The sequence below is a fragment of the Rhinolophus ferrumequinum genome, chromosome 4 (genome assembly GCF_004115265.2).
Source record: "Rhinolophus ferrumequinum isolate MPI-CBG mRhiFer1 chromosome 4, mRhiFer1_v1.p, whole genome shotgun sequence".
Taxonomy (NCBI): domain Eukaryota; kingdom Metazoa; phylum Chordata; class Mammalia; order Chiroptera; family Rhinolophidae; genus Rhinolophus; species Rhinolophus ferrumequinum.
The window spans coordinates 56,762,449-56,775,342 of NC_046287.1; the positions used below are offsets into that span (position 1 = coordinate 56,762,449).

General features: G+C 38.4%; 1 protein-coding gene across 4 annotated transcripts in view; it reads right to left on the reverse strand.

Moving 5' to 3' along the window:
- PSD3 (pleckstrin and Sec7 domain containing 3) overlaps positions 1–12,894 on the reverse strand; it is a 521,794-nt gene that overhangs the window by 38,619 nt on the left and 470,281 nt on the right. For all 4 annotated transcript variants that reach the window (XM_033104950.1, XM_033104953.1, XM_033104951.1 and 1 more), the window contains one exon: positions 607–764. In XM_033104950.1, coding sequence (XP_032960841.1) covers positions 607–764 — 158 coding nt within the window. The remainder of the gene's footprint in view (positions 1–606; positions 765–12,894) is intronic.

The window sequence follows — 12,894 nt, forward strand, 5'->3', positions numbered from 1 at the left end:
CATCCTATTTCCTCGCCCACAATATGGTTTTATCTCTGCCTTATGGTTTAATCATAGACTATTAGAGCTCAGAAAGCAAGAGAAGAGGGGATGAATGGAAACCGACACTTATTATCAAACAGTTTTTCTACCTGCTAGGCACTGTGTGAGGCACTTTCTATACATGATCTAGTTTAATTCTCACAAGAACCCTATGAGGTAAATATTATTATCTACACTAGTGACACGTTGAAGTTCAAAGAGGTTAAATTACATACTAGGACAAAGAGCTAGGAAACGGTGTTTCAAATCCAGGTGTATTTTACTCACTGTGTGATAGAACTTGTATACAAAACCCTTGTATTTTATTCATGAGGATAGTAAGTTCTAGATATGGTAAGTGGCTGATAAAAGTCACGGGGCTGATTTGCAGCAAACCAAAAACTTGAACCCAGGGTTTATATTTCTCATTCTATAGTTTTCTTAGGCAGTTGTCTCTCTAATGCAACCAGCTAATGACCTTGGAGCCAACTCAAAAAATTTCCCCTGCAGGTCTCGATCCTCTTTTTCAGTATAAAGTGGTGCTGTGCAAACTGAAAAAAGAAGAACCAAAGCAACGAAACATACTGGGCCTGAAAGAGCAGGACCCTCCAGTCTGCGGTTTTCAGTTTAAGCACATGCGGTTTCTTCTCGTAGTCGGTGGCCTTGGACGCCAGCGCATGGTGCACACTCACGGCGTTTTTCAAATCCTCTTCAGACAGGGCCTTTTCCGGCTTATATTCATCCTACAGACAGATACAACGGAAACAAAGACAAGATCATGTTCAGATTTCACCTTCTCTTTTTAAAACCTAAAATTACGAGAAAAATGTTTAGAAAATTCATGAAAGTGCATGAGAAAAAGTGAAATGAATGGTGAGTACAAACAACTCTATGCTACTTCATAAATGTCATAAAAGCTCTTATTTGAAAAGTATGCTTAGGGGCGGCCAGATGGCTCAGTTGGTTAGAACGTGAGCTCTGAACAACAGGGTTGACGGTTCGATTCCCACATGAGCCAGTGAGCTGCGCCCTCTGCAACTAGATTGAAGACAATGAGCTGCCGCTGAGCTTCCGGAGGGGCAGCGGATGGCTCAGATGGTTAGAGCACGAGCTCTCAACAACAAGGTTGCCGGTTCAATTCCCGCATGGGATGGTGGGCTGTGCCCCCTGCAACTAAAGATTGAAAATGGAGAGACTGGACTTGGAGCTGAGCTGCGCCCTCCACAACTAAGATTGAAGGACAATGACTTGGAGCTGATGGGCCCTGGAGAAACACACTGTTCCCCAATATTCCCCTATAAAATTAAAAAAATAAATAAAAATAAAAAAACCAAATTTCATTATATTATTATTATCAGCTTTTATTATTGTTGTTAAATCTAGCAGTTTTCATGGGTGCTGGTGGTGGTGATTATTATTATATCTGGTAGTTTTTCTGGGGCTATTAGAATAACAAAGGCCTCAAAACCACTGTAAACATAATAGACATTAAAAACCGTTACAGGAAATGTTTTCTGGTGTTGAAATTCTCCTCTTCCCCCTTCCCATGTTGTATCAGACAAGATGCTAAACTTGTATTTTTTTTTGTAAAGAGTAAGCACACGTTTGTGCACACACACACATACACACACACACACACATTCCTCACCTTCACCTTCTAATTAGTAAATAAAAGCCTAAAGGAAGGAAGGCATTGTCTATTACCACAGTCTGGTTTTATAAATTTAAAAAAATTAAAATTACGCTCTCCCATACCTCTTCCTCCCGTCCTCCCCTTCCCCTCCACAAATCAAGTAATAATTAAATGTACTATTGCCATCAATTCAAACTGAGTCAGAAATAAACAGCAGCTGTTAATCTAGTGACAGTGCCTAAGAGATACAAAGGAAATTCTAAAATACATAGTAACTACCAATAGCAATATAAAGATTACCTACATGTATAACATAAAATGATGAAATTTCTACTTTAAGATTGCAGCAAGTCTATTTTATTAAGCCTCAAAAATACAGAACTGCTGTTGACAATAACTTTTTTAGAGAGGTATGATGAATAAAGAAGGAGAACAAAAAGAAATCTTAAAATGAAATACAATGTATTTACATGTATCTGTTCTTCTATAATTACTATTAATACGTAAAATATAATCTAGTTATGTTTTGGGGTCTTGCCTTTTCTAAGTGAGATTTTTATTAGTAATTCAGCATTCCAAAGATTCACAAATCCCCTTCCAGGGGAGGTGATATTAGAGTAGTAGAAGTATTAGTTGGAGGTAGCATGACTACAAAATCCCCTCCAGTCTTCAGATTATGCTATAACAGAACCCTGCATAGCTGGCCACCCACTCAACTTAACCACTTAGTTCTAGATAGGAATCTGAGGTAGATGAATAATGGGTAGTGGGGATAAATGACCAGGGCCAAAATTACCATCAGAGAATTTATATGCTACTTCCATTTCCATGCATATCGATCTCTAACACATCTGATATTTGAGTTTGCACAGAGATCAAACTAGAAATTTGTATGCACCATTTTTGATGCTCTGATTCCATGATGTGGACTTTTATTTAAATTCCTCTCACTGGTTTCTTTTAGTTCATTTTTCTTCTTGTTTGAATTTAAGATGGTTACTTAGTTCTTTTGATTTTCATGTTTTCTTTAGTTAAGGATTTAAGGTTATATATTCTTTTTTCCAAGTACAGATTACCAATTGTTTGATAATGAAAAGCATGTTTTTATTATTCTCTAGATAGTTTATAGTTTATTTTTTGACCTCTTCTTTGATGTAGTCATGTCAAAGAATGTTTCTCAAATTTAAAGTTCCTAAAGGTTTAGTTATTTGTCATTATGTATTTCTAATTTTATTGGCATGTGACCAAAGAATATGATCTGTAAAGTCTATTTTATTTCCTCAAACTATGTTAAGGTTAATTTGTTAAGGTTTTCCAACTACATTTTTGAACTTTGTTAATATTCCATAAGCATACAAAGAAAAGTTTATTCTCGGAGGGATGAGTGTGTATTTGTATTCAAGTTTATTGATTCCTCTGTTACATTATATTTTATACCACTTGATCTTGTGACATGTATAGAACTGGGTATAGAACTCTTGGCTGCATTCTTTTTCTATTTACTAATTTGTAGATGCTATTCTACTGTTTTCTACCTTCCAGTTTCACTAAAGTCTAAAGCTAGTCTATAGTTCTTATTTCATTTTCTTGTATTTTCTGTTAGAAAGCTCTTAGGGGTTTCTTTTTATCTTTAGAACTCAGGAATTTTTGCTAGGCTATGCCTTAATATTTTCATCCATCTAGCCTGGAACTGAAAAATTCCCCACTCTAATTCTCCCTTAAATGATCATTCACTTGGGCTGCCAACTGCTGCTAGAGATAATCAACGCAGTTGTGCAGACATGTACCACCACAGATTTATGGTCTCCAGCTACGGTTACACCCAGTGCCAAATGACAACTTTTTTACATGTCCATGATAATCTCTCTGCTCCATCCTGCCAAAGGTCCACCATTCTCTTCAAAACCCTTAACGCACCACAAACTCACAGGTGTCTGGAATTTGAAGCCTCTAGATTCAAATTACTAGTTTGATATGATTCTTAATGTTTCCGTGACCTTAGGTTAATTAAACTCATTAAACTTCACTTTCTTTGATTGAAAACTAGTGATAATACCTTTCTCATTGAGTCACAGGACAAAATTAAATGAGATAGTTTTTTAAACTATTAATGTTTCACATCATACAGTAAGCACTCAAATGATAGGTGGTTAATTTCTAATAATAATTTCTTAGTAGCATGTAGCTTGACCTTGTATTTTATAACATCAAGCTTGTAAATATGAAACTTTCTGCTTACATACCCTATAAACACCTGTATTTCATGACCACCTTTATTTTTTTTCCTTCTAAAACAGAGAAATCCTGCTCAAGTCTACTCCTGTGCTCTCAGATCAACCTCCATCAACCTTACCTAGGATCTTATTTCATTGGTTACCTTTCTTCTATATTTTAAATCATTCTTTACCTACTGGCTTCTTCCCCACAGCCTGTAAATACACTCAAGGTCTCTCTTATCTTTGTAAGATAGTAGTCCCTTCCTGAGTATTCCTTTCTCCTCTAGCTGTCACCTCTCTTTTCTTTTATATACAATGAGTTAGTAGTCTGCATTAACTGTTTTCATATATTAATTTCCAGTTTAACCTTTCATCCACTGAGACTTGGAGTCCATGTCTACACTTCATTGAAACTGTTCTGCCAAAGGTCAGCAGTGACCTCCTAATTGCAAAATTCAATCGATTTTTTTTTTTAGTTCACATCTTATAGCATCCAAGGAAGTCAACAATATTCTTGAAATTCATCCTAGGCTGCTTGTTACAGTACTCTCCTAGTTTCTCTCGTATCTCCCTGCTAGTTCCTCTTTAGCCTGTCCTTCACATATTAGTTCTGCCACTGGCCTTCATCCTTTCTCATTCCATAAGTACCCCTTGGGATGATTACAACTACTCTTACCAGTTAAACTCTTACATATATCAGGATGTCTAACAAGCTGCTCTAGGTGAATAAGAAACACAAGACCAGTTGATAGGTATTAATACTGGATGACTTAGACCATCACACTTGGAGCATATTCTCTCTACTGATATTATTTAAAACCCAGCTTAAAGGATGATACTCTCAGACTGCTCCAAATGTGCAAAGATTTTTAAAATGAAACATTTATTATAGCCTTAAATAAGAGCTAATAGCAATTGTCAATTTGGGAGAACTGTACCACTGTTTTTGATTCTAAGGCAGTTTCCTAAACTCTACACTGTCAGTTTATCTTACATTGGAAGGAAAATACTGCAGAGGACAGAAATGGTAAACAGGACCTGTTTAATTAGGATGAAAACAAAATCTAGGAATTTTAAGTTTAACAAGATTCCTCTTTTCAAGTTTATAGTAAGATAATTTTACCACACACACAAAAAGGCAAAATACAAACAAAATGTGTTTGGAATTCTGAATTCCCACTAGAAAATGAAACTCAAGTCCACAAAAAATGAGCAAAACCCAGGGTAGACTGGAAACGTTAGAGTTGACAATGGATAAAAAGAAATGACTGTCCTACAAAGTCCATTCTGACATCTTTATTTTCACTACTTAAAGTAAAAGATAGTATTTGAATGATGAAATTGGGAAAGAATAAGGGATAAATTGTTGCAATCAAATCATTTCAAACCTAAGACTCTTTACTGTGCAAAATAAATGTGAAACAGAGAGCAAGATAAATTCAATCAAAAATTTTTCTTTAAGAAAAGAAAATGCTCCATGACATCTAATTACTATCCATTTTCTCAAACAAATGAGGGGTGAAAATGATGCCTAAATACATGTTATTCTCCTCTGTGTTCACCTGCAATCTCGTACATCTTTTTATCTGGTATGAGTCATTAGAGCACTCCATCACCCTAATAAGCACCAAGAATGCCATTTCACAATGTATTTATTTTCAATTCTTTTAAAGCATGAAATGAAACACTTTTCCCCCTAAAAAGCTTGTTAAGTAAACCTCTTGTGAAATTGAATAAACATACTAACACAAAAGTCATCTACATATGTACAAATAATTGGCATCAGTCTGAAAATTTGTACTCAGGAGACTATAAAGTCCAATTTGGAAAGTGACCAAATCTCAATTGAAATTCATTAAAAACATGTTCATATTCTAGTTTTCAGAGTATTTACTTCATGTCTTATTAAATAGGTCAAATTGGTATACTTAACTCAAACAATTTAAAATAAAGTTGAAATGGTCTTGATTTCCACTGAGAGAATATGGGCAGGGGAACTGAGAACACATTCTTGTTTGAAGCGATGAGGATATTAATAAAAATGCCAGTAATTAAAGTAAACTGGATACTAAACTGTCTGTTAACTCCTGATTTTTTTTAAAAAAAGGCATTAAAGCATTTTTTCATAATTTGACAACTATCTTTTAAAAAATGTCTAAGTATTTCTGGTTAGATATTTTTCTAGAAATCACTCAGCTTCTTTTTTCTTTTACTAGGGAGCCACACAGAAAGTGCTACATTTCCACAAATCTGGAAGTGAGGAATAATAGCAAATCAAATGAAGGCATATTTGAGTCTACCCCTTACCTAATCATATATTTGATGTCCCATATTACCGTACTAAGGAAAATTGAGAGAGAATAAACAAGTTAAAGGCAGAGGATTCAAAATGTTCATATTAGTTTGCTCAATTAACATGTATGTGGTGTTGTTCTTCCATGTTACAAGGATGTGGAAGTATCAGTAGGAGGGCTTTCGTTAGCACTGAAACACTTTGCATCGCAACCCTCCTTAATTCACATAGAGAGGGAGCACTTAGAGACATAGTAGGACTTGAAGAACTTGAAATGCTTTCTCAGTAAGGCCTCAGACTTCCGCAAGGCACAGGAAAGTTTCTAGGATAAATCTGGTGTGTGACCCACGAAGTTAGGATCTATCTTTTTAATGATTACACAGCTGAACTGGAAGAGAGTTAGAGCAGATAACCATTGGAAGCCTTCAAAAAGACTACAGCGTTCCTTGACTCAATAACTGATGAAACTTAAGTCTTTAAACTTCAGTATAAAGTTTCTGAATAGGAAAAAAATCCCAGCGCCCTTCCATTACTCTAACTAATAAAATGATCAGAGTTTTTATTGGTGGGAGGCTATTTTCTGCTTTCCTCTTAGTTCCGGGCTTCACTAAAATTCTGTTAAAGGCTGCACTCGTCACTGTCTGTGACCCCTCCCAACACTCAGTTCAGAGCCCTGTGAGACCCAGTTAGCGTCTAATTCATATGTTTCCATCTAGAACTTTCATACAATTGTTGTGGTTGTAACAGTTACTGAAAGGAAGGGAAGTGGGGAGAAAGAGAAAGAGACCAAGAGGGGAGACCAAGCACTGCCTGGGACCTGCGTAGCCAACAGGACAGAAGTTGAGCTCTGGACCTATCTCACACGTGAATAACTTGGAAGAAGTCACAAGTCACTGTATCATTTCTTCATGTGGGTACAAAAATATGCATTAGGAAAAAACTAGTTTCTGTTTGCTAGGCCTTTGAATTGGAATTGTGCTTTAAACAGAAACCTTCAGAGCACAGCCTATATATCTTAAACCAGAGACAAGGTGTGCCTCCAGAAGCAATGTCTTTTCACGAATTTATAGTTTTTCAGAATTGTGATTATGTCTAAATATCTCTTATATAATGGTCTTCTCTGCTGGACTGGGTCGTTGATCTAATTATGACTAATGAAAACATATATATGCTAATTATTTTCCTAAGAGGTATGGCTTCAAAGCCTAACTAACTTTTTCTTTCATGCATTTTCCAGTGTAGAGAATGAGATACGGCTTTTACAAAGTGCGAAAGGGCACAGAGCCGCCGTTTCACCAAAGGAAATCAAAATACCCCGAGCATACAGTGAAGTGTTTTTTGCCCTCAGGACCAGGCAGTGATCAGCTGGCCCCTGGCACTACGGTTATTTGGCATGTCAGCCTCAGCCTGGCCGCCACCATCACAGACTGGGAGGCCCTGAATCTCTAGTATCTTTCTTCTGCCTGGCTCAGGCTCACTCTGGATGCCACCTACACTTCAAACACTGCAAAAACCAAAACCAAAACAAAAACCAAAAACCTCCTTTTCCAATTAGACTTCTGAAAACCTTAATAGGCAGTTGGAACAAATCTCTCTTCCAAGTAATCCAAGAAATGAAAAGAAGATTTCGTATCAAGGACAGAGAGTTCCCAGAGTACTGTGACAACAAACTAAATTTTTAGATAATGGGCTGATTTTTCACCTTCAAAAGACTAATAAAGGCAAATACATTCAGGTTTGAATAGTTGTTTTCTAGATCCTAGAGATAAAAGACATTAAAAGATTCAAGAGCCTGGTCTGGAGAATGATACAACAATCAAATAACTCACTAGCACGCACTAACAAGCCACCTACACCCATTACTCTTCACCATTCCATCAGTCACCTGACAATTCATTTTAGAGCTCAGTTTTGTCACAACCAAACCTGTAACGAGAATACCATCATAGAATTCACAATGAAATACTTTAAGAGAAAGGGAGATTCGAGCATGGTCAGACACAAAGCTCATGACAGAAACGGACAGAGAACTTTTGAAGCTAGGTGACAGCAAAGTCTTGTCTAAGCGTTGGCCAACAGATGACTCACTCTCAGTAAACATATGGATTTGAAATCACTATTCAATGTCAACAATGATGGATCATCAGCACCAACAGGAACGAAATAATCTTATCATCAATTCAGAGCAATTTCAAAATTTTAAAGCACGTATGAACTGTGTTACATTAAAATATTAGACTTCTCTGCCACGAACACTTTATATTCCAGTAATAATAATTATCAATATACATTGTTTTGGCATGCACCTGGGCTCAGGGGACTGCAAGTACTAGAACCAAATAAGGATAGGAGTGCATTCTTACTTAGCTGGAAGACAGACAAAACCACTGTACCATAAATGCCCTATTGTGCTCTACCTAAGAGAGTTCTAGAAACTGGAATCAGTTATTCATCCAACTTTATTCCATTCGCCCTGTGTTTTTTCCAATACTTACCAATACACTTGGTTTCTATCATGTAACTAGCCATCCACTGCGTAAGACTGGTCTTCTCATCTACACTGCAAACCCAAGCTTGTTTAGGGGGTTGACACCATGTTATTTCTCACATAGCTTCCAAGATGACATTTTGTTAATGGTTCTGACATTACGATTACAATATCCTGTGGATTTATTGCTTGCTTGAAAGTCAGAGGCAAATGTGACTAAATAACATTAAGCGAGGGGACCAGAAAGGAAAATGAGGTAGTCATGAGGAAGAGTGTGTGTAACCTGGAGAAGCAAAACAAGAGCTTGGATATGTCAGAAACTGTCCAGGGGAAAGGAAGAAAGAAAAGGACTTATTTTACTTTAGAGAGAAATCAGTAACAGGAAAGAAAAGAGATTCAGGAGAAATGAACTAGACCCCGGGGATCTGGTATTTGCAAAAGTCACGGGATGGTGGGTAGCAGAAAAGGGGGAGTGGAGGGAAGATCCAAGTGGGAACTACAAGTCAAGTTTCTTGAAAATAGTTGTCTTTATACTCTCCGCTCCTATGTCTTTAACTTTCATTCCAATCTAGCTTCCACGGCCAGCACTCCACTGAAACTGTTTTATCAATAATTTCCTTGTTGCTGAATTCAAGTGGCACTTTCCAATTCCTATCCTATGCAAGCTTTTTACAACATGCAACACTTTACCATTACTGGACATCTGTAGTGTCTGTCTGGCTGACCCATTCTTTCTCCCCTTCTCTGTTTTGCTTCTGGCTCTGGTCACGGTTCAGGCTCTCCTTCACTGTCTATTCCTCTTCGGGAACATAGGAAGTGTCTGTTCCACTGGTCTATCCTCACTCCATTGTCTCCTCACTCTACAAACCCTGAGTGACATCATCTATTCCCATGGCTGAAATTCCCAACTATTTTTAAATGACTCTCCAGATCTGTATTTCCAGGCTTCTTCCTCAGCTCCAGATCTGAGTATTCGTAATTGCTTGTTGCACAGATCCATTTATTATTCCACGGACACCTCGAATTCAACACCGCAAAACTGAACTCTAGTTAGGCCATGTGCTCCTTTCCGCGACCCCTACCATCCTTTAAGCTGTCTGATCTCTATGTCTCTGATTGAATTTGCCTCCAAACTGTTTTCCATTCTATTGCCAGACTGATCTAAAATATAAACCTGATTATGTCACACCCCATTTAAAACTCTCCACATTGCTCCAAGATAAAATCTCAACTTCTAAACGTGGCTTTCTATGCTCTTCATAATCTGCCTGGGACATCTTCACACTGCCCTCAACCTGCAGCTCCCCGGATGTGCTGTGGTCTCTCTCACATCTAGGCCTCCACACAGATTTCTCTGAATCCTCTATGTAACTTCTATTTATCTTTTAAGTGCAGGTTAGATATCATTTTCTTCGCAAATTCTTCCATGATCTTCCTTCTCTTCCTGAGGTTCAATTCTGTGTCCTTCCAAATGTTTTTCCATAGCACCCTGCCCTCTTCGCAGCGCATTTCAAATTGCATGGAAAGGCTGTTTATTTGTTGATCTCTTCAGATGGAGCGTAAGTTCCCTTAGGAACTTTCGCTTGTGCACAACTGTATCTCCAGTGTATACATTTTGAAAAACTGGCAGAGCCCTAATGTAATAGATGCATTCATTATTGATTTGCTTCCTGTTATGGCCCTCTGTATAATATAAGAACAGTAGTTTGTTAGTCAAAATTCAGCTGAGAATTGATGCTTGTGTCACTTTTAAGTGTCAATCTGGAAGTCATGAAAAGGTTGGAATGATGGCAGAACTTAAGTGTGTTACCGAGACCCTTAAGAACAGGTACTAGATCCTACAACCTTTGTACCCCCACATCTGGCATAGCCCCTGCCCACAGTATGCTGACTAAGTAAATCTTTGCTAAACTGAATTAAGCTAGTCTTGGGCTAGGGGAAAAGTGGTCCCTTCCTCATTACTCCTCACCCAAATAACAGAGAATTGGCTAAAGGTGGGAAGGAAAAGATGGGATGACTCCTTTTTCCTCAGCTACACTTGAATCTCAGGAATGCTACTACTGGCATTCTGAGGGCAAAGAGGGAAGGGCAAAGTGCTAGTCCTAGGGCACGTGCCTCGTCCAGCAGACCTGGTGAGGGGCTGCCCGGCAGGGGTTCCCATGCGGTCTAAGTCCCCGGAATGCCTAGGTGTCCGGGAGAGCAGCACACAACTTACACTCAAGAGGCTGAAATTCCTTCAGGGAAGGAAACTGTTTCTTTTCTAAAGTGGACAGTTTATAACTATGACACCATTTTGTTTATTTTCATGACACACTAGTTACTTGAAACAACTTTTCATCATGTTTCTACCACTTGCCACCTCCCATTCATCCTAGAATCCAAATGGAAAAAGCTGTTTTGCTTTTCTTTGAACATGCCATACTCTCTCAAATCTATTATTTCTCCCCTCTTTGGTTAAATGCTTTTTATCACCTTGCTGGCCTGGCAAACTCCTGCTCAGTTCAAGATGTGTTCATTCCTCCGGGAGGCATTCTCTGACCTTTGCAAGCACGAGTAGGGGGCCCTATTCAGTAAGACTTTTCCTCCCTGTACTGATTTATCCCCTTGTTTGGTGAATGTTTAATTTACCCGTTTCTCCTCTTGTTTTGTGAGCTCTATGTAGGCAGAGACTGTGTCTTAGTCATCTTTGGAAGCCCAGCATTTAGCTTAGTAATTGACATGTGATGAACTCTCAATGGTGGTGTCAGTGTATAAACCCCAAACTGTCCAAATCCCAAACCACCCTGCAATATTACCATACACTGCATCATATAAGTTGGTGTGTAGCCTCTGCCATCACGCGCTGGCTGATTAGGACTCCAGCCAGGTTAAGAATTACCCAGCAATGGGACATTAGAAGCCCTTTGTAGGACACACCCTGCACCAGCACTGAGCCTCCTACACACTCTGTAACTCAGAGGTAATTCAAAGAGGCAGTCTAAGTACCGAGGACTGTTTCTGGTGAGCAGCTCAGTATCTCAAAGGTGCCTTTGAAGCACAGGTCTGTTCAGCAGTAGACAGCACCCTGTGAACTTCACAAGTGCTCGGCATTTTCAGGTGTATACATTTTCGTATTTTTATCACCTATCTGCCTTTTTGCTTTTCATAATTTTACAAATCAGGAAGACACTCATTTAAAAAAAACAGATTAGATATATCCATACGAGAACCTGGTCTGATATGACAAAGCTTCCACTGACTGATGAGCTAGTCTCTAGGATTTGTGCGAAGGTTCTGGGAACAGATACTGGTTGATTACTATGATGAGATTTCAAGCACTTGTCACCTTTTTTTCTATCTCTCCTTTTTATTTGAAAGGGCATTAACAACAATAACAAAAGAGACTGGATACACAATGTGGCTGGCCCTTTTCAGGCTTACTTTCATCCTAAGTAGATATTTTGCAGCAAGGCCTGATTCTTACTGAGTCAAATGAAACAGCAACCTGATGGATAGGTCATAGCTCTACTCTGCATTCTCCTACACAAATGTATCATTTCCTTTGTGTCCCATATTTTACTTTATAAAAGGAATTTCACCCAACTTTCCCGAAATGCACATTTGCCACACTCCAGAGGTACCATAAATATGGAGATGCAATGTAATTTTGGTGCTGTCATTCAAACTGATGCTGAAGCTACAAAGTTATTCTCTTGTCCATATTTAGTCCTTTCTCTTCTATATCTGGATGAGCCCAACTCAATCCAATTCATTCATCTCAGAGAGAGGACAATGAGATAGGAAAAGCTGGTAACGTGAAACAGCATCTCTCTTTGCATCACTTCTGTCGAATGTTGAATAAAGGAGTATTTTTCTCTCTTCCCTGGCTCACTCTGGGATGGAGTGGGTGGAAATCCTGTGGCTAGGTATTCAGTGAAATGGTTTTGCCAAAGACAGCCATACCCCTTATAGAGATTTTAGAGAAAATGAAAAAGTTAGCCAAGAGAATAGGGTTTATGCTGGAGAAACAGCTGTGATATGTTAAATTTAAGTTCAAAGGGTTGTTCCCTGCAGAGACAAAGCTAGCTGAAAGGACCAATGTGGACCCAGCACGTACACACATGCTGCTTTAGCAGAGGCCAAAGCCGTTCACTTATAAATTAGAAGCTGTGTTGACTCTATAGGGAAATAAAGGCAATACAAGATATCTGGACACCTAAAAGTATGGATATAATATCAACAACGATCTCCGTTTCTCCCATTG